Raw genomic sequence first — 24,836 nt, forward strand, 5'->3', positions numbered from 1 at the left:
GCCCTGCTGCTTAGCCTAGCTTCAGGCTCCCCAGTGGAGCAGCTGCTGTGGTGCCCCCGCCCCAGGGACCCTTGCTGCATCTGGGGTTCACAGCCTGGCTTGTGCAGGCACTGCCCAGGGCAAATGGAGCCACATGGGCGTAGACAGGAGGCGCCCTGCAGTGGCAGGTGTGAGGATTGTTCTGCCTTTGACTCGCCCCTCCACTAGCGTTGAAGGCTATAGGCACCTGCCCTGCTGGGCACCTGCACCCCCCTTTACTCTCATGCTGTCTCTGCTGTTGCTCCAAAGTGCTGTGACCCTGATGCTGACACGAAGCATCCCTCCGCTGGATGCCTATTCACGCCCCACTCCCTGGCTTTGTTCGTGTAAGGGACTGGGGCGTAGGCAGTCTGGACTAGTAGGCACAGCTGAGCTGGTGTCCGCAAGTCGAAGGCCATCATGAGGTGACAGTCAGCAAGCAGGTAATTGCTAGAGCCAGGATCAATAGGCAAGACTTAGGGTCAGAGTCAGGCTAGGGTCGGAGCTGGAGATCTGAAAGCAAGGTGAGGTCTGGCGTTGCTGCAGACTAGTTTGCATGGATGTGGAACCCAGGAACCAAATCCTGCAACAAACCCTCATGCCAACTCTGTCCACATATCTATTCAAGGGACAGCATCATAGGACCTAACCACATCAGCCACACCATCAGGGGCTCGTTCACCTGCACATCTACCAATGTGCTATATGCCGTCATGTGCCAGCAATGCCCCTCTGCCATGTACATTGGCCAAACCAGACAGACTGCGCAAAAGAATAAATGGACACAAATCTGACATCAGGAATTATAACATTAAAAAACCAGTAGGAGAATACTTCAGTCTCCCTGGGCACTCAATAACAGACCTAAAAGTGGCAATTCTTCACTGCAGAGGATGTGAGGGAGATTCCCACACCTGAGCCATTCTTTTTAGGTGACAAATCTGAGGAACTGCCCCAGATTGAGGTGTCATTAGAGGAGGTTTTGGAACAAATTGATAAATTAAACAGTGATAAGTCACCAGGACCAGATGGTATTCAATCAAGAGTTCTGAAGTGAAATCGCAACCTCAGTCCACCAACAAAAAATGAGGGCTGTTCCTGCCAATGTTTGCTTCTCTGGATAGAGACAGAGTGAGTCACGGATGCTCTAGATCCAGAGCCTGTCGCTGCTGCAGCTCCATCCGACCACTTGTGGCCATGCATCTGAGCCGCAAGCTTCCATTCTGATGTACGTGTGGCCGATTATTCAGAGGTGTTGTGTGCTGCTAAAGAGCGGCTGTGCTCCTCCCCAGACATGGCAGTATTGCAGCAATCATAGCTGTGAGTAGAATGATTCCTGACTGTTCTCTGTAAAGGGCTTTAGGATCGTCTGACAGGGAAAACACTAGAGAAATGTAAGATATTGTTTATAATAATAATAGTTAATTGTCAGTCTCCTTTTTGTTGTGTTTTGCCACATCACTGACAGAACATGTGTGCATGTACACATTCCTGCACTGACAGAAAACGCATTTCCTGCACTAATGCAAATGTCCCGGTGCGCTCTGGGGCGGGTGAATCCCATGGTGAGCTGGGGGCCCTTTGTGGGTAGGGTAGGAGCTGCAGGGCTCAGAATGGACAGCATGGGAGGTATTCCCATCCGTGGGGCCCTGCTCACTTTCCTGCTGTGTTCCTAGGCTCTGGCTATTGTTGCTCGGTTCACAGGACAGGAAGGAGGAAAAGGGTTTGTTTTAAACAGATTATAATGAATGCACTTGACTCTGTGACTAGCCCAGGCCTGTGTCACACAGCAAGTGACCATGGGATGGCGCTGCGGCACCCAGGGGCCTCATCCACATGCATCCTCTGAATGCAGCATTGGTCCCTAGGGAGAGAACTATCTGAAGTGGAAATGCTGAAACAAATATGACACTGCGCACAGAGGGCAGGGGTGACTGCTTAGTGCAGATACCGCAGGAGATCCAGTGAGTGCTGTGGGGCTGGGATGACCGCGCAGAGCCGATACCACAGGAGATCCAGTGCGTGCTGCACCTGGAGATGAAGATGAGAAGTGGAAATGAAGCGCATCATGCTTGGAGGGCCAGTGGAGGTGGCAAGGCAGGTCAGATACTGCCCTGCACTCTGCACAGCTCGCAGGGGACAATGGAGGAGTCTGGGAAGATGGCGGCACAGTCCCCGAGGTGGGAGGCAATGGGGTTCGATCATCTCAAGTGGGAGGACGAGTCATATTCATGGTGTGGGAAGATGAGGCAGGTTTGAGACAGGGCGGGGTTTCAGACTGATGTTGGGGCCATCTGGGCTCGGGAGTGTGTGGCCTTTTGGCCCTGGGGCTGGTCACTTTTTGTTGGGGTCTTCAGAGGCATCCAGTCATGGGACAAAAGGGAGGGGGCAGGGGCCTGACAGTGCTGAGCGTGGGCTTCTAACTGAAGGAAGGCTCTGCAGGAAACCGGACTTCGAGCACAGAGCCCTGGCCTGTGCTCAGCCCACATCTGAGGATCCTGTGTTAGACCCCACTGGAGGGGCATGGCCTTGCCTGAGCCATCGTGAATCCTGGTCCTATGGGCAGATCCAGGGTGTCTCCCAAAGCGGCCATGTGCCTCCTGGAGCAAGCCAGTGCAGCATCGTGCGTGGACTGGTGTGACCCCTGTAGCCAGCCTCTGCCTGGGACAATGGGAGATCCCAGTGTCAGGTGTCTGAGGAGGGGAGATTGCGTGCCATGTCTGGGGGCACTGGCTGGCTTCCAGGGCGGATGCGGGCTGAAGATCCAGAGTTGGAATAGACCCATCAGCTCCCACCTCACGCACCTTCCCTGGGTCCTGGGCAGGCCTGGGCCTTACAGTGTGTCACTGCAGGTCTCCTGTGCTGGGAACATGGGTGGGGGCTTCCACCCTTTCCTGGGCGGTGGTGGGGGTGGTGGGGGTGATTCCACAGCCCAGCCCAGTTCATTGTCAGGGCTTGGCTTCAGTCTGGCTAGGCTAGAGTTTGGCGGAGGGGTGTAGCTGAGTTGCCTAACACCATTATCAGTGCCAGTCTGGATGTGCCACAGATATCGGATTCTGCTCTGGGCTCAGCCATACCTGCTGAGGCTATAGCCTAAGGGGGTGTGGCTGCTGCTCAGGCCCCATGTGCAGGTGCTGAGCCTGGTGCAGGGGCTAAGGGGACGAATGTGCCTTCCCATCCAGGGCTGCTCCAACTCACTTCTTGGCTGTGCCTGCCCCTGTGGTCTTTGGGCACAGGGCCTGGGCCTGGACCCTGCCCTCCACCCCATAGGCCCCCTCTCCAGTTCTGTCTCTTGGCAAATGCCTCTGTGGTGGGGGGAGTTCCCAGTGGGCCTGTTGCTCTGTGCAGCAGTTTGCAGACAGACCTTGGCAGGTCGGGATCCTGTCTTGTGTGCGCTGGGCGGCGGGTTCTGCCAGCCCGTGGGGAGAAGGAGATGGGGGCCTGCAGTGGCTGGAGCAGAATAGCATGTCTGCAGCCCCTCGCTCAGCCTGGGATTCCCCTGCCCCAACCCAGGCTGTATGTGCCGAGGCTCAGGCAGGGATTCCTCTGACTGCACTGTGCAGCAGCCCTCCCTTCAGGTGCAGTGTTCAGCGGAGCTCTGCAAGAGCCTCACCCTGAGGAGAGGGGAGGGGACAGCCAGGGCTTTCAGCCCCTGCCAGGAATAATGCTGGGGCTCAGGCTCCTGTCCCCTCCCTCACACTAAGATAGTGTCTTCCCCCGTCTCTGCGTCTAGGAGCGAGGCTTGTGGCCCCCACGCCCTCAGTTCTGCCTGGGCTTGGCAGCTGTTGGTTTTGTTGTGCAGGCGACAAAGTGGCAGCTGCCATGTTTCACAGCTGCCTGAGGGGCTAGTGCGGTGGGGCCTGCTCCAAGTAGCAGGCGATGCTTGAGCTGGCCAGAGCCCAGGGCAGAATCCGGCCTCACAGCACACTGGCTTGTCTGAGTTTAAGGATCCCAAGCCATGGGGCTTCCATTACTTTCCTAGAGCAGTTTGTCTGCAGCCTCCTTGCACAGAGCGCCCCTTGCTAATTAGCCTAAAGGGTCCCAGCTTCAAATCCATCCCATTAGTCCCAGTTAACCCCCTTGTAATTCCCCTATCTCTTATCTGTTCTTGCCCTTCAGGTGCTGCTAGGAGTGCCCTTTGACAAGGCTCTGTCTGTCTGGTTCTTTGGCTCTGTCCCTGTAATTTGGTTCCTGGGTGTCCCGCCATCTCTTCTGTTGCAGATAAAACTCTCGGACTGTCTTTCTGAATACCCTCCCCACCCCTTGTGGGCTCTCTGGTCTGTGTTATCCAGAGCTCCGCGTCTGGGAGCTCCCACATCTCCCACCTTCTTGCTGCCCAGGGATGCAAATAAAAACACATTCACGGGCTCTGCTGCCTTTGTCATGAGGCCAATTCATACCTACTTGTCCCAAAGTGGTGCAAATGCTGGGATATTCAAAGCTGGTCTGGAGGGAGCCCTAGAAAATACCCAGTGAGAGCATTGTTGACATGTCACCTCTCCTAACTGGTGTTTGCAGTACTCTTGATGTGGAGCTGCCTGCCTCCCAGTGTGTGCAGGAGGACAGTGCGTTGTGTCTGTTGTGAGGCAGTGGCAAGGTGTGCATGCACACGTATCTTTCCAGACTTGCACATAACTCTGGGTAGTCGTTGGGAAGCAACTTGCCCAGCTCCTGGTGCTGCAGCCCCTGTGGTAGGTCAGTCAGTAACCCAGCTTTGCGCACACCCAGGCAGGTAAGTGCTGTAGTGAGTGTGCTCGGGAAAGCCCAGTGCTGGTGCTGTGTGATTGACAGTTGTGTCATCAGTGAGCATCTGATGAATAAAAGTGCCTTCATCTGTTTGGTCTCCAAGCCCGATTGCTGGGGGACAAAGGCTGGATAGTTCCCACGCTGGGGCCTCTGGGAATGCAGTCTGGCTGCAAGGTGTCCTGATCTGCCCTGCCGCTTGGTTCATGGAGCCAGCCTGGCTCCTGGCCCAGAGCCAGACACAGGTGGGAGTGCCCCATTTGCCCAGATCAGTGGGTGATAGGCGTATTCTGCCCACGAATGTGCCTGTGCTCTCGGCGGTTCCTGATCCATGACCCGTTAGCTCCCTGGTGCGCTGAGCACTTTGCTGGCCATTCTCCAGGCCATGCAGACCTGCCCAGGCCCCCTACCCCCTCTCATTTAGCAGCTCACTCCATGCTGGACAGAGGTTCAGTCTGCTCCAAGCAGAGCTTAGCGACATCCTGGGCATTTGGCCAGTGACTTCCCTGGGGCCAGGATCGTGGCTAGTGGTGTGAGCCAGGGCCTCTCTCCAGCAGAGCTCCCCACATCACTAGCACTGGGGCGGTGGAGTGACCCAGTGACCAGTGGGAGTGACCCAAGCCCTTGGGTAGAAGTTCCCTGGATTTGCGGGGATGGAGAGGGGACAGGATGTTCCAAGGCTTTTCCATGCTCCCATCCCCCCGTGGGCACTGAGACACTGTAGGGAGTGGGGAGCTCTGCTGGACACTGATCATTTAGAGGCCAGCCCCTGTCCCTCCCCCTCCCCAGGGACCCTCCCCGGCGGCTAGCTGCCTGATCCCATGTACCGTCAGCAGGGCTGGTATGAACCACTCTCATCCTACACTGCATGCACGCACTGCCCCGCCCCCACCCTGCTTGGTTCCCATGGCGGGTGGGAGACCCTGTGGGTCTGAGAGGCAGGGCCAGGTTACGACCTTCAGCAGAGAAATGCCAGGCAGCTGGAACGGAGCAGGAGAGGGCAGCTGTCCATCTGCCAGGAACTGACTCGGACATTTCAGCAGCTCTCTGGCCAATGGCCCATGAGCATATGTATTGGGGCTCGCCGCTCTCTCTGTGACCTGTGCGGGCGTAGAGAGTTTACCCAACCTGAGGAGTTTACCCACTCCTTGGGCAGTGTCCATGCTAGGCAGAGGGGGGCTGGCTGTTGCGGGGTCCAGGTCTCTAACCCTTCTCATCTTCTCCCTGCTGGCAGGTGATTGTCCTCGAGGACTATGCAGATCCCTTCGATGCCAAGCAAGCAGCCAGTGGCCAGCCGGGGCAGGAGAAGGTGGCAGAAAACGATGGGTACATGGAGCCCTACGAGGCCCAGAAGATGATGGCCGGTAAGGGCAGTGTTTTGTACCACAGGAGTGGGGCAGCTGAGCTTCGCTGGCTCCAGGCTGTCCCTGCTGACCTCTCTTCATGCAGCCTGGGACAAGGGCCTGTGCTGGGCTGCAGGGGAGAAGGATCCTTGGCATTGCATAGACTTTGGCCCTCGCTGCAGGGGGAGCTGCCCTGGTCTGGTGCACGGCTTTCCTACCACGGCTATAGCTAGCCTGATGGGCAGAGCCCGTGCTGCCAGGCATGCCCTGCTCAGCCACTCCGCACAGGGACTGCTGTGTCCATGCAGTGCAGTGCTGGTTTGGTACGGGCACAGGGCACTCGGAGTCGGGGGGGGAAGAGACAAAGTGCTGCTTCCAGGCTCTGTGCGTTCTGGGTGGTTTTCACACGTTGGGGGGTGCCTGCCGGCGCTGTGTGAGACTGAGACAAACTCCCATTGTTCCTCCTGCTGCATCCCATCATTCATCTGGTTCCCAGGAGCCCAGGCCATGTTCAAACAGCTGCAAGCAGCACACAGGAGTCTCTGCTGGGCGCTGGGATACTGACCCCTGCCAATCCTGCAGCTGGGTGCCGTTGGGTGGGATTGTCGATCACCATGATGGTGCCACCCCAGACAGCTACCCCCAGGGGAGACACATGCACCTAGGCAGATGCTCCTTGATGTATTCCTAGACCAGCTGCAGTTGGTGGAGCAATGTTTCTTGGCCTGGGCGACAAGCAAGTACGGGCTTGGCAGGCTCATGGAGCAGAACTGGGATGAGCAGCAGAGGCAGGTGGGAGGTGTTCATGGGGCAGAGCCGGGATGAGCAGCAGGGGCAGGTGGTGGGATTATGGGGCAGAGCTGGGATGAGCAGCGGGGCGGGTGGGGGGCTCACGGGGCAGAGCTGGGATGAGCAGCGGGGCGGGTGGGGGGCTCACGGGGCAGAGCTGGGATGAGCAGCAGGGGCTGCAGAAGGCCACTGCCCTGCATGGCTGTGCTGTCCCCGCCCCCGCCCGCCAGAGCTGCAGCTCCAGGTATCAAGACAAGGGTCCTCCTCTGAGGGGATGCGCATGGCTGTTACCGTGACGAAGCCCTAGCTCCTAGTTGCTCCCGGTCAGTAGCCAACTGCTTTGATGTTGGTGAAACAGGTATCGGTGCTGCTGGCAGGGAGCGTGGGCTGCTGCCCAAGCAATGCACAGGAGGGTGGCAGCTGTGAGCTCTTGGAGTTCCCAACATGTGTAGGGGAGTGACACAGACCTGCCCAGGTGGGTATATTACCCCTGGATCTAGCCGTGTTTTCAGTGTGTCACTGAAGGGGCTGGGTGGGGTCTCTGCCGAAAGCTGCAACAATTTTAGAGCTACGTAATGTAGAATATCTCCCCCGTCGACCCCGGGTCAAAGGACACCAGTTTGTCACTGTGTAAGAGGCAGGGCCGGCTCTGGCTTTTTTGCCGCCCCAGGGGGTGCGGCCGGAGCCCCGGGGGGAGGGCGGCGAGCCCCGGCGGGGGCTCGGCTCTCCCCCCGGCGGCCAGAGGGCGGCGAGCCCCTGCTGGGGCTCGCCGCTCTCCCTCCGGCGGCCGGGGGGGAGGGCTCGGGGCGGGGGAGGGCGGCCAGAGCGCCGGGGGGAGGGTGGCGAGCCCGGCTGTGGCCCCGCTCTCCCCGGCGGCCGGAGCGCCGCGTCGCCCCCCTCCAGGTGCCGCCCCAAGCACCAGCTTGGTTGCCTGGTGCCTGGAGCCGGCCCTGGTAAGAGGAGACAAAGAGCACAAGGCGTTATCCACTGAGGTGACTCTGCCAGCGAGAGCCATCTCAGGAGCACTGGCTCCCAGCCTCCTCGCAGACACGAGCTGTTTAGAACCGGTTGGGCTGAGAAATCCCGGAGCAGACAGGAAAGGAACTTGTTAATAAGAGGAGGCGCTAGTTTGCGTCTTACGTTTTTCTTTTACTTGGAGCCTGATTTGTCCAGATCTTTTCCTCACCTTTATTTTGAATCTGCACTTCGAACTCTCTTAAGCAAACGTCACTAGAGAGATGTCTGAGTGCCTCATGCTGAGGAAATGTTGAACTGAGCGGAAGCTGATGAAGTGGGGTGCGCTGCTTCTGTGGAGGCAGCGGGTCAGTGTACCTTGCGGGCGCCCAGAAGAAGGGGGACTGGCCATGCGAGTGTAACAGAGAAGGGGGGTGTACATTGCTAGCCTGCAGAGAGAGGGCGGCTCACAGAGCCTGGAGTGAAGTGCCTGTGTTGCCTGCAGCCATTGGCTGGGGAGAGTTTCTTTGGGGGGGCACAGACGGGCTCCCTCCTGCTGTGAGTAGATGGTAGCAGTTCACCTCAGATCTGAGGTAACTCTGACAAGTGTCACACGGGGCCATTGCTGGGACCCAGATGCCTGTTATTTTCTCCCCCTCCAGGCTTTCGAGTTCATCTACAGAAAGGGGTGTTGGTCCATGTCCTACCAGGCATGGCTGGTCGCCTGGGCAGGGTCATTAACATGCATTTGGCCCCTGATGCCAGGATCTCAGAAACTCACCTACTTCATGCCATGAAAAAGGGCAATGGACATTCCCATGGACGTTAATGGTGTCATGGTTCCAGCTGTGGTCACTTCCCCCGGGTTAGGGCCCCTCATGTGGCCAGGAGAAGGCGCCGTGAACGGACTTGCAGAGCTGCAGAATTGCTGGCGAGGGAGAGGTGTCGGGAAGCCTGAAAGGAAGGTGGAGGTGTCTCGTCACAGCTGGAGACCTCCGAGAGATCTGCCTTGTGTGACTGGTGCTGGGTGTGTCCCTCCCAATGCTGCCCCGCTGGCAGTGGCAGCATCCCCTTCGGACTGGCGAGGGACGGGTGCTCAGCCGAGACTGAAGGATGAGGTACAGCGGAGGAATGATGGTAGTTTGACCCTGAGTCCCACAGGCACGGGCCACTGCTGGCTGGGATTGGAGGTGGATGGACCCTCCTGCTCCTTCTGAACAGCCAGAAGACGGGCCGCCAGACCCCTGGGAACTAGGGTCAGGGAGGCTTATAGTTTGAAAGCAGGGTTCAGGAGAGGCCAGTGAGTGTGTGACCCCCTATGGACGGTGCTCATAGTATGCTGGGCCTGCGCGCCAGTGTGAATTCCAGCCCTCCTCGCTGCACTACAGTCAGGTGGCTTCCTAGCCCCACACAGATTGGGAACATTTGAACTGCTCCTGGGAGGGGAAATTGTTTTGTGCTAGCGCCGGCGAGATGCAGCGGGGGCTCAAGAATGGGACCTGGAGGGGGAATTCTCTTCTTGGCAAGCGCCCCAGCATATGTTCCTCCAGGGAAGCTCCATCTGTTTGCGCTCTCTGTTTCCAAAGCATCGGTCCTTGTTTTTCAGTAAATGGGACCGCGTGCCAATACAGGCAGCGACTAGGGTTTCTTGAGTGATCTCGTTTGCGCAGATCGCCCTTGAGGTTCAGGCGGAGCGGGCACCTCTTGAGTGGATCCATGTGGCTGCAGGCTGGAAGAGCACCGTAGTCAACTATTTCACTCGGTCAGATCCAAACAAGGCCCAGTGCCGTGCAGAGAACCAGCGCTCTCCTGGTGCTCTCGTGATGCCTCCTGCACCGTTGGCGTGACTGATGCTCTGGCAAAAAGGAGGAAGAGAATTTGCTCTGTTCAGCCAATGGCTGGGAGCGTGCAGTCTTCAGAGCAGCAACATGCCACAACATGGGGGTGTTCGGGTTGTAATTGTCCTTGTGGCCTTGGATGGGGGGGCCCGTGTGGTTGTGGGAGTGACCGGGGTGCCTGGTACCCGCTGTGCTTTGTTTACCTGGCTTGTTTGGGGGGCTGGGGCCAGATCAGAGAGACCTGTGTCCTCCAGCAAACGGGTCTGTCTGGGTCACGTCCAGTGTCCTTTCTGGCACATCTCTGTTCGCCCCTGCCTGGCCCTCCACCTTGGTCCCGCGTCCATCTGTCGCTCGTGCCTGTCTGGCCCCATGATCCCTTTCCTCTGGTCTTCTGCCCTCTTTGCCATTTGCTGGGATTGCTCTCTCCCCATACCACCTCCTGCCCACCTCCCACGGTCTGACATGAACGTGTCATTCTGCACAGAGTGACACCAGGGCTGTCCCATGCTTCTGCCTGGAGAGCCAGGTGTCGATTCACTGACACTGGTGAAGGCTAGGCATCCCCAGGGGATTGCTCGCTGGGTAATAGATCCCTGTCACACTAACTTGATATCTTTTTTTGATAAGATCATTAGTTTGGTTGATGAAGGTGCCGGTGTTGACGTTAACATGCTTAGACTGCCGTAAGGCATTTGACTTGACACCACACCACCTTTGGATTAGAAAGCTATAAAATAACATTGCACACATTGAATTAATTAAAAGCTGGCCAACTGATAGGTCTGAAAATGTAACTGTAAACTGGGAATCATCGTCAGTTGGGTGTGTTTCTAGTAGGGGATTGGTCCTTGGCCCTACACTATTTATCATCATTATCAATAACCTGGAAGAAAACATAAAATCACTGCTGGGATCCTGTGTCTAGTTCTTGTGCCCACAATTCAAGGATGTTGATAAATTGGAGAAGGGTTAGAGAAGAGCTGGGAGAATGATTACAGGATTAGAAACCTGCCTTGCGGTGATAGATGGAAGGAGCTCAATCTGATTAGCTTAGCCAAGAGACTGTTAAGGGGTGACTTGATCACAGTCTATAAGTACCTACATGGGGAACAAATATTTAATAGTGGGCTCTTCAATCTAGCAGAGAAAGGTCTAACACCATCCAATGGCTGGAAGTTGAAGCTAGACAAGTTCAGAATGAAAATAAGGTGTAAATTTTTATCAGTGAGAATCATTAACCAAGGGTCGTGGTAGATTCTCCATCATTGTCAATTTTTCAATCAAGACTGGATGTTCTTCTACGAGATCTGCCCTAGGAACTGTGATGGGGAAGGTCTCTGGCCTGTGCTATACAGGAGGTCAGACTAGATGATCACAATGGTCCCTTCTGGCCTTAGAATCTATGGGAAAAAAACCCTGAATCTTCTTCCAGGGCCAGTCATTCCTCTCTACGGTTCCTGGCTTCTCTGGAAGGTGTGTGCAGGGTTCTTTGCCTTGCACGCTGGAGATTATGGGAAGCGGGGTTGGGGCATGGGAACTCTGGGATCAGGGGCTGGGATGTGGGTCACAGCGACATTCAGGGCACCCAGGCACGTCACAGGTAACTCCCTTATGTGCTGGCAGGTTCTGAGACTCGGTCTTGTTTAGCGAAATGTCTCCAACGCCCCAGAGTGCCTCTCATGCCGTCTGGGTCTCTGTCTCTAGTCCCAACCCTGGCACTGCAGGTGTCAGCCCTGGCCCAGCTTGGAGGGGGCTTGGCAAGCTGTGACTGCAGCCGGTGGTAGAGCCCTGTGCCATGCGGGGCGGGGCACTCAGCCCTTCAGTACCATAGTCAGGGCTTGGAAAGGAGCTCATGGTGTTCTCCTTTCTCCCTCCTGCCAGAGATCCGCCTGAAGGGCTCCCTCGAGGCCCCTGGCCAGCCGCTGCCCCTGTACGACACACCCTATGAGCCGGTGCCCAATGGGCTACCCCCAGACAGCGAGCGCCCATCCTGTGCCCGGCCCCGGGAGTCTCGGCTGCCCCAGGATGATGAGCGCCCACCCGAGGAGTACGACCAGCCCTGGGAGTGGAAGAAGGAGCGCATCTCCAAGGCCTTTGCAGGTGAGGGTGGCAGGGGCAGGGCCCTGGCATGGGGCTTAGCTGCCCTGGGCGGGGCAGGGGCCCTACACTGGAAAGGCCTCACCGTGCCAGTACCCCCCTGGGTCTCATGCTCCAGGAACCCCATCCCTAGGGGCTCCCCATGGCCTCCCCATCTGTGTGGCATGGGGCAGTTCCAGCCTAGCCTGCCCTGCCCTGCCCCATGGCTCACATGCACACTCATTGCCTTCTGCTGCCTGACTCGGTGTCCAGGCTTCTTGGTGAGGCTCTGAGCCCTCCAGCGGTGGGGCATGGGCATCCGTGCCACTCGCATGGAAATCCTGGACTTGGGCCCTGGCAAGGAAACTTTTTGGCAGTCTCCGTGGTGAAGCTGTCTGTCTGCTCTGGGCCTCCCTGGCAACCAACTTCTGCATGTTCCGCCTGGCTGATCATGGACCCCAGAGTTTCAGCCCCTCGTGCTGGGGGCAGGTGGCAGATCCCTTGGGCCCTGCTGGCTGCCATGTTATTGTTCCCTTCTTCCCTGCATAGTGCTACTGCCCCAAGGGCAGGACCTCCACAGCTCCCCCTCCTGGGCTTCCCTGCCCTGGAGCCGCTGCCCTGGGCTGTCTCTGGGCCTTTGGTTTGGGAGTCCCAGCTCCCCCCCGCCCCATTTATCTCCCTGCTGGGGATTGATCGCATTTGGGCTGGCTAATGGGGAAATCCATGCAGCGCATTAGCGCCCGGCTCCCCCAGCAGCGCTCACTAATTGCCCGGCTCTTATCTTAGCTGCAGCTGTGCCAGGGCGTGTGAGTGAGTGATGGGGACCAAGGCTGCATGGGCCTGGGCACCCTTCTCTGCCACGGGGTGCCAGCGGCATCGGGCATGAGCCAGGGTTGGGGCTCTGATTCTTGTACTCGGCTTTGCTGGAAACTCCCCAGCTTCCCTGGGTTTGCCTGAAAACCCCATCCCCTTCTCTCTGGGTCCACACAGCCCGTCTCCCTGGCAGACACCCACTCTTTCACCAGGCCTTGGTGAGGCAGTGGGGCGACGCCCTCCCCTTGGCACTGGGCCTGCACCCGTCCCACTCCCCATAGCATGGGCAGAACAGCTGCATGCCCTGCCCTGGAGCTCCTGGCTCCTGCTTGGGGTGGGAATCTGCTCTGCTGGTGCCCAGCGATCCCAGCCCATAGCCCTCTGCTGTCACAGCTCTGGGCGCCCCCTATACCACCCCAGCTCTGCCGGGGTGGTCTCAAAGCCCTGTCTCGCCATCTTTCCATCAGGCAGCATGCGTCCGTGGGGCAGGGCCCAACCTCACCGAGCTGGTGCTAGTGCTTAATGAATCAATCCTGGCATCATGTGGCCAGCAGTGAAGCATCCCACAAGCAGTGTCTGAGTGGCCATTGTTAGGCACCAGAGTTAACATGCTGTCAAGGCAAGGATCTCTGAGATAGGATTCAAGAGGTGCTGAGATGGAATTGGGCGGTACTGGCCAAGGGGAGGGAACCCAGGGAGTCGGGTGCCCCCCGCCTCCCCAGCACGGAGCTAGGGGCCAGTGGCCAGCCTGGGCTGCAGGCGGGAGGGGCAGACAGGAGTGCTCCAGGGGCTGGCTGCGTTGGGAGCTGCTGAGCTGTGGAGGGGGCAGGGCTCTAGCAGAGGGAGCATGGTAGGAATGCGGATGGGCGCCAGCCAGGTGGGAGGAGGGGTGGGCTTGTGGGAGTCTGTGCTGAGCTCCGGAAGAGGCCACAAGGCTGCCATGGAAGATGTGGTGATTGGGAGGGGTGGGTGCAGCGCAGGGGGCGCTGTGTCTGTCCAGAATGGGATTTAGGGTCTGGGTGTCCCCTGCTCTCTGGCAAGAGTCCAGGTGGATGGGGGGCTCAGCCAGGGACACTGAGTCTGGGTGGCCAGATGCTCCTGCCCAGGAGCCACAGTGCTGCGAGAGCCAGATGTGTGGTGTACTGGGACGCCAACGATCTGTCCCTGGCTCTTCCCTTACCTGGGCAGCCCCCCTGCCCTGGTCTGTAATGGGGCAGCTGCTGCCAGGCTGTGGGTGCAGCAGGGCAGTTTGCTGAGGACTCTCAGGTGTGTGTAGCGCCGCCCTAGCGACTGCATGGGTCCCGGCCCCTCGGCACAGCAGGAAGATCCAGGTATCTCCCGTGACTCCCCTCTGCTCCATCTGGGCATGCCCTGCACACTGGTTTGCAGCCTTGACCAGCCTGGGAGTGCCAGCCTGCAGAGAGGAGCTGGAAGCCAAGTGTGGGGCAGGGCACGTGAGGACTCAGAATGGCCATGTGGCTGTCTCCCCCAACCCTCCTCTCTCCCCATACCACCTCCTGCCCACCTCCTCCGGACCCTGGGTGCCAGGACAACTCCAGCCAGCTCATGCGTGCTCTTTCTCTCTCTCTCTCTCTCTCTCTCTCTCTCTCTGCTTCCTCTCTCCAGTTGAGATCAAAGTGATCAAAGACTTGCCATGGCCTCCCCCCGTGGGACAGCTTGACAGCGGTGCAAGCCCCCCTGACAGCGAGGCCCACGCCCCTGCGCACCCCGGCCAGCCCCAGCACAGCCACGAAGACACCAACGGTGGGTCGCCGTCAACGGTGCCCAGGGCCACACACTCCCACAACCGGGGGTGGGGGGAAGGGGGGTGGCTGGGAAGCTCCAGCCAGTGCAGCGCATGGGCCCTGCCCCACATGGGCAGCTGTGTGGGTTCCCCCCCCCCACACACACCCATTCGCAGGACGTCCTTAATGGTGCCAGCAAGTGCCAGATATGGAGGCCGAGTTACTGCTCGGCAGCGACCACACGCTGCGGGGGGAGGAGGGGAGCAGTGCCTGACAGGGGCGCACACTGCAGCACAGAGAGTGGCCCCATGCTGCCTGGCACAGACCACAACCCCCAGGAAGCCAGATGCACGGTGCCCATAATGCTGGGTGCATAGTGCAGTCCCAGACCCCGAACCAGACCTGAGTGGCGTCAGGGTGAACATGAGACCCAGAAAGGAGATGGTATGTGGGCGGGAGACAGCACCTGGGGGAGGGTCACAGCCACGGGGACGCAGCGCCTGGGGGAGGGGCAGAGGCACGGCTAGGGGGACGCAGCGCCCGGGGGAGGGGCGGGATCACGGCCAGGTGGACGCAGCGCCTGGGGGAGGGGCAGGGTCATTGTGACAGCTGGGTGTGTACGTGCTGGGGAGGGCCCCTGGGGCTGTGGCCCGTGTTCAGGGCACACAGGCCTGGCTGTCCTGCTGACTGGGTAACTCTGATGCCCCCAGCCAATGAGGGGCAACCCCGTTGTGCCTGGCGCTGCTGAGCCTGTGCCAGGAAGGAGGGAGAGACCAAAGGAAGGTCTGGTACAGAAAGGTGCCAGAGCCGTCCTCCCCAGGTGGGCTGCCCTGCTGCAATGGGAGGATCAGGGCTGGGACTGAACCTCACAGTCCCACTACCTGGGACTCTGCAAGCCGGGCAGTGTCCAACGCCGGCTGTAGTGCTCATAACCCAGCATGCTGGGAGCACCTGCTGCTGCAGCAAGACGTGCCCCAAACGCCCCTGGACGTGCCCAGCGCTCTGGTCTGAGACAGGCAGCCCGCACTGACACTGATCAAACCAAGCTGCTTCCTTGGCCTGCTGAGGCCCTGTCCGAATCCCCCAGAATGCACTGTTCTGGTAGCTATGCTGGGAACAGAGGGCATGGCAGTGGAGATGGATTAGGACAGCTTGAGCGTGGCTGAAGGGCCCTGTCATGAATTAGTCGGGCTGGTGCAGAGTGAACCCTGGTCGCGCTTGACAGTGTGGACAGGGGCAGTGTTTGTCCAATTCCCCAGAAGAAAGGTAGGAAGTGGGGGTTAGTTCCTGCAGGGGGGTGTGGGGAATCTGCCATGCTGTGCTGGAGGATGGCACTGATGGAGCAGGCTTCCCAAACCCCGCTCCGAGTGGTGGTGGAGGAGGCTGATCCTGTGAGCAGTCCCGCTCCCTGTGGCTCTGCGCCACTGGTGGGGCTGCCAGGACCAGTGTGTCAGGAGAGTACAAAGGGGAATCTTGTCATGGCTGGGTGATCAATAGGGCACTTGTGCAACACTGCTGTGCTGCTGGGTAACAATAATGAACCCTCAGGAGCAGAGGGGAGCAAGAATCACCCTGTGAGGGAATAATGTCCACTAACAGGCCAATTTCTGGGGTGGCTCTAAGCTCATTCCTGCCTCTCGCAGATGCCCAGTGGGGCTGTCAGAAATGTAGGCAAAAAGCTGGCTCTGGGCTGCATGGGGCAGTGGGTGCAGAACAGCAGCTGTTCCCCCCACAAGGGGCATTGTGCTGGCAGGGAAAAGTTGTTATTCTCATTTGTGTTGCCCTAGTGCCCATGAGTGCCAGTCACGGGCTAAGACCCCATTGTGCTATGTGCTGTAACCCGGTCTCATGCTTCAGGGTTTCAGCCAGCCGCTGCCAGGGGTCAGGAAGGAATATTTTCCCCACATGCACAATTGGCTCCATATATTCTGAATTTTATTTCACTTTCCTCTGAAGCACCAGAGATTGGCCACAACTGGAGCTGGGGCACAGGATGGGGTGGACCAGCATTCTGAAGTGGCACTTTCTTAGTTGCATGGGCAGCGGGTCTTGCTCACATGCTCAGGGTGATCAGATTAGGGGTCAGGAAGGAATTTCCCCCCAGGTCAGATTGGCAGAGACTTTGGAGGGGTTTTGCTCTCCTCTGCAGCATGGGGCGTAGCATCATCTGAGCATATCCCACCTAACCAATTCCCTACCATTGCAGGGGCCTCAGACACTGTTTCGCCTCAGCACTCCTGTTCTCTGCCTGTGGCTCACAACCGTTTAGTCTCCTGAGGACTGAAATGTTTTGATCTAACTGTAGTTCTTGGGCTCAGTGCAGGGGTAACTTGCTGTGTGTTATACAGCAGATCAGACTCGACGATCTAAGGTCCCCACCAGCCTGAGAAGCTGTGAAAGTAGGAAAAAATGGTCCCTACCCCGCACAGTTACAGACTAAGACAGGAGATGACAGATTTGTGGATTCATAGCGTTTAAGGCCAGAAGGGACCATTCGATAGCTAGACTGACCTGCTATGTAACACCAGCCAGTACATTTCCCCCTGTATTGAACCCCATAACTTGTGTTGGGCTAAACCATCTCCCAGAGGCCCCAGACCAGATCTGGAGACCTCAAGAGACAGATGCCAACATTCCTGTGCTAGTTTGTTCCAGTGGCTACTCACTCTCCTGTTAGCAATCTATGCCTGATTTCTGCTCTGAATTGGTCTGGTAGCTTCCAGCCATTGGTTCTTGTTCTGCCTTTGTCTGCTAGATTCTAGAGCCCTTTAGTATCCAGTCTTTTCTCCCCAGGAAGGTACTTATACACCATAATCAAGTCACCCCTCAATCTTCTTTTTGATAAGAAGATTGGGATCTTTAAGTCTCTCCTTGAACAGCATTTTCTCCATCCTTCATTACTTTTGTGGCTCTTTTCTGTACTCTCTCCAGTTTTTCAAAATCCTTTTTCAAATGTGGGCACCAGAACTGGATGCTGTATTCCAGTGTCTGTCTCACTAATGCTGCGTACAGAGGTAAAAATCACTGCCCTACTCCTGCTCATTACTCCCCTGTTTATACATCCCAGGATCTCATTAGCTCTTTTTGCCACAGCATCACACTTGGAGCTCACGTTCAGTTATTGGCCACTATGACCCCTAAATCCTTTCCAGGATCACTGCTTTCTAGGATGTAGTCCCCCATTGTGTAGGCATGGCCTGCACTCATTGTTCTTTGATATGTAACTTTCATTTGGCAGTATTAACCATTCCATAGTAACCTGGCTCATCCTGCTTGCCATTTTTGAATATTGGCACAACATTAGCACTCTTCTAGTTTTCTGGAATTTCCCCAGTATTCCAAAATTTATTAAAAATTAACATCAGCTGGCCAGAGATCCTCTCAATCAGCTGTTTTGGAACTCTGCGGTTCAAGTGATCCAGACCTGCTAATTTAATAATGTTTATCCCTAGTAGAATCATAGAACTGGAAGGGACATCAAGAGGTCTTCTAATCCAGTCCCCTGCACTCAAGGCAGGACTACGTAGATATTATCTAACATCCTCCTTGGTTACTAATGGACTAGAAAGTATTTGGTCATTCTGCTTCTTTCCAAACAGAGAGAGCAGCAATATTTCTTGAACACTTCTGCCTTTTCTGTCTCATTATAAAGCTAACAACGGGCCCGTACCAGTGCTAGGATTTCATTGTTGCTAGTATAGTTTAAAAACGTATTGTCCTTACCCCTGCCAGCCATGGATTTTTCCCTAATGCCCTTAGCTTCAATTATTAATTTTCTGCCTTTGCTGAATTCTAATTGATATGGGTTTCATTTCCCCCTTTTTCCCACTTATATCTTACTTTGGATACCAACAGACCAATGAGGGAGCACAAGGAAACAGTGTATTAGGCAGCATGATGGGCAGTGAGCTCAGCACACCGCCTGGCTGTTGTCTAGTTTTTTGTAGGCATCATGACAAAGGAGAGTTTTCAGGAGGGGATGTTTATGGGGAGCTACTCTGACAGCCAGACTAGTGGGAGGCTGTGTCACCCCTGCCCTGCACCCTGGGGTGCCTTGAAATGCCTTGCTGAAGTGGCTTCCACCTGTGCCACTCACAAACAGCCTTTCAGCATGCAAGCCACACCCTGAGTGTCTGTGTGTAATTGCAACACAGTACACCCCCAGACCTGGATTTCCCCCCAGAAATGTATGTCTTTTATTGCCCAGTCTTCTGCTGGACGGTACACATATTTCAAGTCTGTTTAAGGGAATAATATACCAGTTTATTATTTTAAATAGAGTTACCCAGACACTTCAGTTTAAACACACTGGATTAGATAAAACAGTAAAACAAGTTTGTTAACTACAAAGAGAGAGATTTTAAGTGAGGACAAGTATGAGGCACAACAATCAGAAATGGTTACAAGAAAAATAAAGATAAAATGCTTCCTAGGCCCTAACTTAACAAGCTATATTAAATTCAAGCAAAATTTCTCACCACATGCTTCCATCAAGGTTACTGACCAAACTCTTTAGGTCAGAAACCACCTGCCTCCAAGTCCAATGGCTGTTTCCTTTTGTCTTCTCAGGTGCAGAGAATGCTCTGGGCAGGGAGCAGGAGGGTCTCTTGGGGTGCTAGCCCCCATCTTTTTATAGATTCAGTCCCTCTCTTGAAAAACATTTCCAGCTGGGCACTAGGAGACAAAGAGTCGGTGTGGAAGGATGTTCCCTGCTGTTTCTTTTTCACCTGTTTTGAGCTTCCTTTGTTTTCCCTTCCTGCTTGGTACCTCTGTTTAAATGCAAATTAAGGCAAACACACACTCCTTGGGCCAAGACAGGCCTGCGTGACCAGTTTGGTGCTGCGTGAGTTTTGATCACACAGGGGAATCTTAGAACATCACATACAATGTTGCCACACACATTTTATTGGGGTGATGCTGACCAGGAAATGATGAGTTTTCAAATGCTACTTTGTGCAAAGATCATTATATTGGTGTGAACACGTGGGTGTAAATCACAAACTCCAGAGAAAGAGGGGCACCAAGCAGCTTGTGTGAAAATGTAACAAGTGGTGCGATGGAGCCTGGCATCATGGATGCGGGAGCTGACATCTTGCTAGAGAGTGAGAGCTACAGGTGGGTGGGTTAGGTCGTGCAGGGCCTTGAAAGTGAAGACCAGTAGCTTCTTTTTCATGCAATAGAGACGGGGCAGCCCATGGAGGGATGTAAAGATGGGGATGACACGGTCAAAGCGACGGGCTGGGAAATGATCTTTGTGGGGGCATTGGGAATGGCTATGGGAGGGGCAAAGTTGCATGTGGCAAGGCTAGAGGAAAAAATGATCTTGCTGGGAGCAGGTCACGGGACAGGTCCTCCCTCCTCCCAAGCATATCATAACCCAAGGCCCATAAGCTACTGGGACGCTCCCAGCAGCTCTGGCTGCCAGTGAGGAGCAGGCAGCAGGGGCTCCTGGGAGTGCCTGGAGCTGAGATCCTCACTGCCATTGCAGTGCAGAGGGGGACTCAGAGCATGTCCCACCCCCTTGCACATACCCATCCCACTGCACATGGCTCTGCCCTGCCCTCCCCTCCCTCCTACTCATCCTCTGGCTTGCAGCAGAGGGAGCAATGGGCGCTCCCCAGAGAGTTGTGGGGCACAGGCTCCCAGATGGGCATAGGATACAAACCCCATGAGTTTTGGTAGGGTCTCCAGGGGGACTTGTTGTATTGATTTAAATCAGTGGTTCTCAACCTGTTTACCATTGTGGGCCGCATACGCAGCTCTCTGTGTTATGTGGGCCACTGCCACACTATATATATATATATATATATACACACACTACGTGTATGGCCCCGAGGATGTCACATAGGCCGCAGCTGTGTGCTGATTGGGCCACAAGCAGCCCGTGGGTTGGGAACCACTGATTTAGCTGGAATATATGGGGCAAAGGTATTAACCCAGTCACTGTCCAGCATCAAACAAAGTTCAGGGCTTGGGGATAAAGAGACCTCAGCCTACTTCGTACCACAGCAAAAGCACCATTAAAAATCCTTTTTATCCTTTTATTAAAGAGACAAAAAAGAGGGAAAAACAGTTAAAGCCTTTGAAATGTAAAGATAATATCTTTGATTGGACCAACTTCTGAAGAAGAGCTCTGTGTACCTTGGAAGCGTGTCTCTTTCACCAGCAGAAGTTGATCCAGTAAAAGGTATTACCTCCTCGTCTTCTCTCTCTCAATATTAAACCAGGCTTTTATTTTAGCATCCCGTGTTCCCTGTCACTGGAGAGAGTTTTTAGCGAGAAACCCCCGTGTCTGGCAGTCTCTTAGATGGTATCAAAGCTGGTAATAACTGTCTTTTTGGGGACGGAGAAGAAGTTAGTTGAGCTGGGCTGGAGCTGTCATTGCTGCTGTGGTTAAAGTCTGATCCTGCTTCCTAGAAGACAGAACAAGAGAAACACACACAAAGGGGGAGAGAAAAGAACAGCAAAGAGAGAAAATGCAGCTTCGGTCTGTGGTTGTGATTTTCACTTGCAGCTTCACTGCTGCAAAAACACAGGCCCAGTGAGCGCTGCTGGAGGGGGCTGTGGGGAGCATGAGCTGTGGGGGGGGGGTGAGCGCGGCTGGAGGGGGCTGTGTGGGGTGAGTGTGGCCAGAGGGGGCTGTGGGGAGGATGAGCCGTGGGCGGTGAGTGCAGCTGGAGGGGGCTGTGTAATTGAACTGTGTTGGGAGAGCTGTCAAGGCTGATTCCCTACTCTGGCACTTCGAGTGCAGAAGGTGGGGGCCCGCAAGAATTCTAAAAATTAATACTGGCCACTCCAGGCTTGTATTAAACTCCCAAGGTTACAGCTTCTCTCTGACCTTGGATGGGTAGATGCTGCCACCACCCAAGTGCAAAAAAACCTTTTTAGAACCCAGGAAGGCGCACTTGGGAATTCCTTCCTGTGGGTACCCTCAAGCCCTTTCACCCCTCCTCCGGGGAAGAGCTGAGAAAGAAAACAAAGGAAATTGGGTGTTGCCACCAGCTAATTAAACAACATGTGCACAAACCTCTTAGGTAAATTTTATTAAAAACAAAAAAGAAAGAAAATACATTTGGAACTTAGGCTTTTTGCAAACTTCAATGTGGGTGCAGGCGCTGCTGCAGACAACAGTGTGAAACTAGAGCAAGGGCACGCCTGGCCTGGCACGGGGGACAGCTGCACTGCACCCTCTCGGTGGTGTACTGTGCAGGGCCTGCGTCTCCCCTGTGCCTGCAGGGAGGCTGATAATGGCAGCATGTGCCTCCTCCCCAGACAGAACCCTCTGCAGCACATCTCCATGGGGACTGGCATACATGTGCCCCAGGGCCTGTGTGGGGGTTCATACCCCCAGGCCCGGTGCAGCACTCGGTGTGCAGGGGACGCCCAGCAACGCTGTCCCTACTGGGGCCTGTGAGCCAGGACTGGCAGGCTGGCTCAGTGCCCCAGAATGGCACTGTGGGGAAGCAGGGCAGGGCGGCGGGACGTGGGGGGGAAGCTGGGCAGGGCAGCAGGATGCGGGAGGGGAGCAGCACCCTGGGTGTGCCAGCTGCCCCTTGACCCTGCGTCTGTCTCTGCCAGGCCATTGTGAGGGGCCAGGGCATGGCCACTCGTCGCCCAGCAGGGAGGAGAAGACCCGAACTGCGAACAGACACGTGAGTGGGAACCCCAAGACAGAGCCCAGCCCGGCCCTCGGGGAGAGGATCAACCCCACCCTGCCTCTGGAGAGCCAGTGGTGAGTCCTGTACTGGGCAGGGACGCCACCAGCACCCCAACCGGCCCTGCTGCTCCTGCGGGCCTGGCCTCTGGGCACTGGCCAAGCCATTAATCCGTCATGCTGGCCTCTAGCTCCCCAGGCCACGGGACCATGACTGAGCACAAGGGAACCCTAACAGTGGCCTTCCCGCCATGCTCCCTAACCTTCCCTGCCCCCTGTGTCCAGCCGCCCTGCCATGCTTCCCCCCGCCGCCCTGCCCTGCTCCCCCCTGCGTCCTGCCACCCTGCCCTGCTTCCCGCAAGCCTGCCCTGCTCCTGTGTCCCGCCACCCTGCCCTGCTCCCCCCAACTCTGCTGCCCTGCCATACTTCCTCCCTGCCCCCTGCCATCCTGTCCTGCTTCCTTCCTGCCCTGCTCCCCCCACGTGTCCCGCCGCCCTGCTCTGCTCCCCCACCACCTCCCACCGTCCTGCCCTGCTCCCTCCTGCCATCCTGCCCTAGTCCCCCGCTGCCATCCTGCCGTGCTCCCCCCGACTCCCACTGCCCTGCCCCACTCCCCAGCCCTCATCCCGCGTCCCTCCACCCTGCCCCATTTCCGCCCCACATCCCGCCGCCGTGCCCTGCTCCCCCCACCTCCCGCCGCCATGCCCCACTTCCCACCACGCTGCCCTGCTTCCCCCCCACGTCTTTCCATAGCTCCTTCACTTCCTTTCATGCCCAGCCCCACTCCATGTTCTTCTCTATTCCTGGGAACCACAGCACTTCCCTCCACCCCTCTTCACAGCCTGTCCCCTTCCATGCATCCTTCCCTTCTGCCTCCCTCAGCCTGTTGTGAGACTAGAGAGTCGTGCTGCCAGCCACCCATCCATCCTTCCTGGAGCTCTGCGGCACTGTCCCCAGCCTTTCCCAGTCCGCTGCCCCCAAGCTCTCCTCTCCCTTGCGCAGCTCACTACCCAGGGCCTGGGCATCAGCATGCGTAAGAACCCACCAGGGCACTCACTGATATTGCTGCTGCAAGATCCACGCAGAGAACCCCAGTGTTCTGCAGCAAATTGTTCCTGCTCCTTGCTGTGGCTTTGGCTTGCCTGTCATCACCGCATCCTTCCGTGCCTGGGCAGTGCCTCTGAGCCAGCCTCTCTCTCCCCTGACAGCTGGTACCATGGGGCGATCAGCCGGACGGATGCTGAGACCCTGCTGAGGCTGTGCAAGGAGGCCAGTTACCTGGTGCGCAACAGCGAGACCAGCAAGAATGACTTCTCTCTCTCCCTCAAGTGAGTGTGCTTGGCCAAGCCATCAGGCAGGGCCTTCCCCCACTGGAAGTGCTGGAGCAGGGCACGGGGGGGGGGACGGGACGGACGGACTGCAGGACCAGTGGCTGGCCAGGCTGCTGCTGTGTGTACCAAGCTGTGTCTGTCCCCTGTGCGGGGAAGCAGCAGGCATGGGGCTGCGGGAGGGGAGGGGAGGGGACGGGAAGCCAGGCTGTTGTTTCCCTTTCCCGTGATGTTGTCCTTGCCCTTTGCTGGCAGCTGTCCCCAGGGCGGCGCTGTCTCACAATGGTTGGGTATGTGGAGGCACATGAGAGCAGTGCTGTCAGCACATGGCTCAGTGAGCTCCCAGGAGAGTTGCTGCTTCAGGCCTGCAGGATGGGCCTTTCTGCACGGATACCACCAGCGGCACCTAGTGTCTCAGGCAAGCCAGCAGTCACACCTGCCCTCTGGGGGTCGCTGCAATGATCACACACACTCATCCCACCACCTAAACACTTGAGTAACACATAGGGGAAACTGAGGCATGCACACAGTATTCAGAGAAGACATTAAGAACATTCCCACTTCGTTACACACATGCACACACCCCGGGACACTGCATTCTAGGTTGGGAGTGCTGCTGTTCTGGGGAGTGAAAGAAGCCCCAGAACAGATGGCGGTATGGGTGAAAAGAGTAGGGAGGGAGCAGAGAACAACACGCTCAGTAAAGCAGGAGGCGCGAACGAATGAGCATGTATTGTTATTATTGACATGTACTTCCACATGGAGACACGCACGGACACTCATGCACACACACACGCATAGATACATGGATGTGCACGCATAGACAGCTTTTTTAACCATCCCTGGCATCCCTCCCCCGCCTTCCTCAGGCCTTTCAGTTATAACACCCCACCCCTTTAGCCGTCCTCTAGGGCAGTGAGCTCAGCGCTGTGCTGGGTGGAGAGGGAGCCATGCCAGGTGGCTTTTAGAAAAACATCCAGTCTTGACTGAAAAGTTGAAAGTGATGGAGAATCCACCACACCCCTTGGTAAGTTGTTCCGATGGTTAATTATTCTCACTGTTAAAAATTTACCCCTTATTTCCACTCTAACAGCGTTGGGGTCTGGGCAGCACCTCCTACAAGATAGCCCAGGGCCAAAACAGCTCCCTGGATCTGCCCGCACAGCCACTGTCTTATGGGGCTTGCTGAGTTCCCTTGTGACTGGGCCTGTCACATGCAGCACGCACTCCGTGAATGGGGTGGAGAAAGTGCATGAGGAAGTGTTATTTACCCCTTCACATAACACACAAACCAGGGGTCACCCAATGAAATTAATAGGCAGCAGGGTTAAAACAAAAAAAGGAAGTACTTCTTCACACAATGCACACTCACCCTGTGGACCTCATTGCTAGGGGATGTTGTGAAGCCAAAATTATTACTGGATTCAAAAAAGAACTCAGTAAGTTCATAGAGGCTAGGTCCATCAATGGCTATTAGCCTAGATGATCAGGGATACAAAACCATGCACTAGGTGACTGCTGGATACTGGGAATGG

The 24,836-nt window shown here is 56.3% G+C and overlaps 1 protein-coding gene across 1 annotated transcript in view; it reads left to right on the forward strand.

Moving 5' to 3' along the window:
• SHF (Src homology 2 domain containing F) overlaps positions 1 to 23,305 on the forward strand; it is a 44,580-nt gene extending 21,275 nt beyond the window's left edge. Inside the window, exons 2-6 of the mRNA XM_029910788.1 lie at positions 5,996 to 6,125; positions 11,567 to 11,785; positions 14,201 to 14,338; positions 21,898 to 22,051; positions 23,182 to 23,305. Of these exons, the coding sequence (XP_029766648.1) occupies positions 5,996 to 6,125; positions 11,567 to 11,785; positions 14,201 to 14,338; positions 21,898 to 22,051; positions 23,182 to 23,305 (765 nt within the window). The remainder of the gene's footprint in view (positions 1 to 5,995; positions 6,126 to 11,566; positions 11,786 to 14,200; positions 14,339 to 21,897; positions 22,052 to 23,181) is intronic.
• The last annotated feature ends 1,531 nt before the right edge of the window (positions 23,306 to 24,836 follow it).

The sequence above is a fragment of the Terrapene carolina genome, unplaced genomic scaffold (genome assembly GCF_002925995.2).
Source record: "Terrapene carolina triunguis isolate 2854851 unplaced genomic scaffold, T_m_triunguis-2.0 Scaffold67, whole genome shotgun sequence".
NCBI classification, from domain to species: domain Eukaryota; kingdom Metazoa; phylum Chordata; order Testudines; family Emydidae; genus Terrapene; species Terrapene triunguis.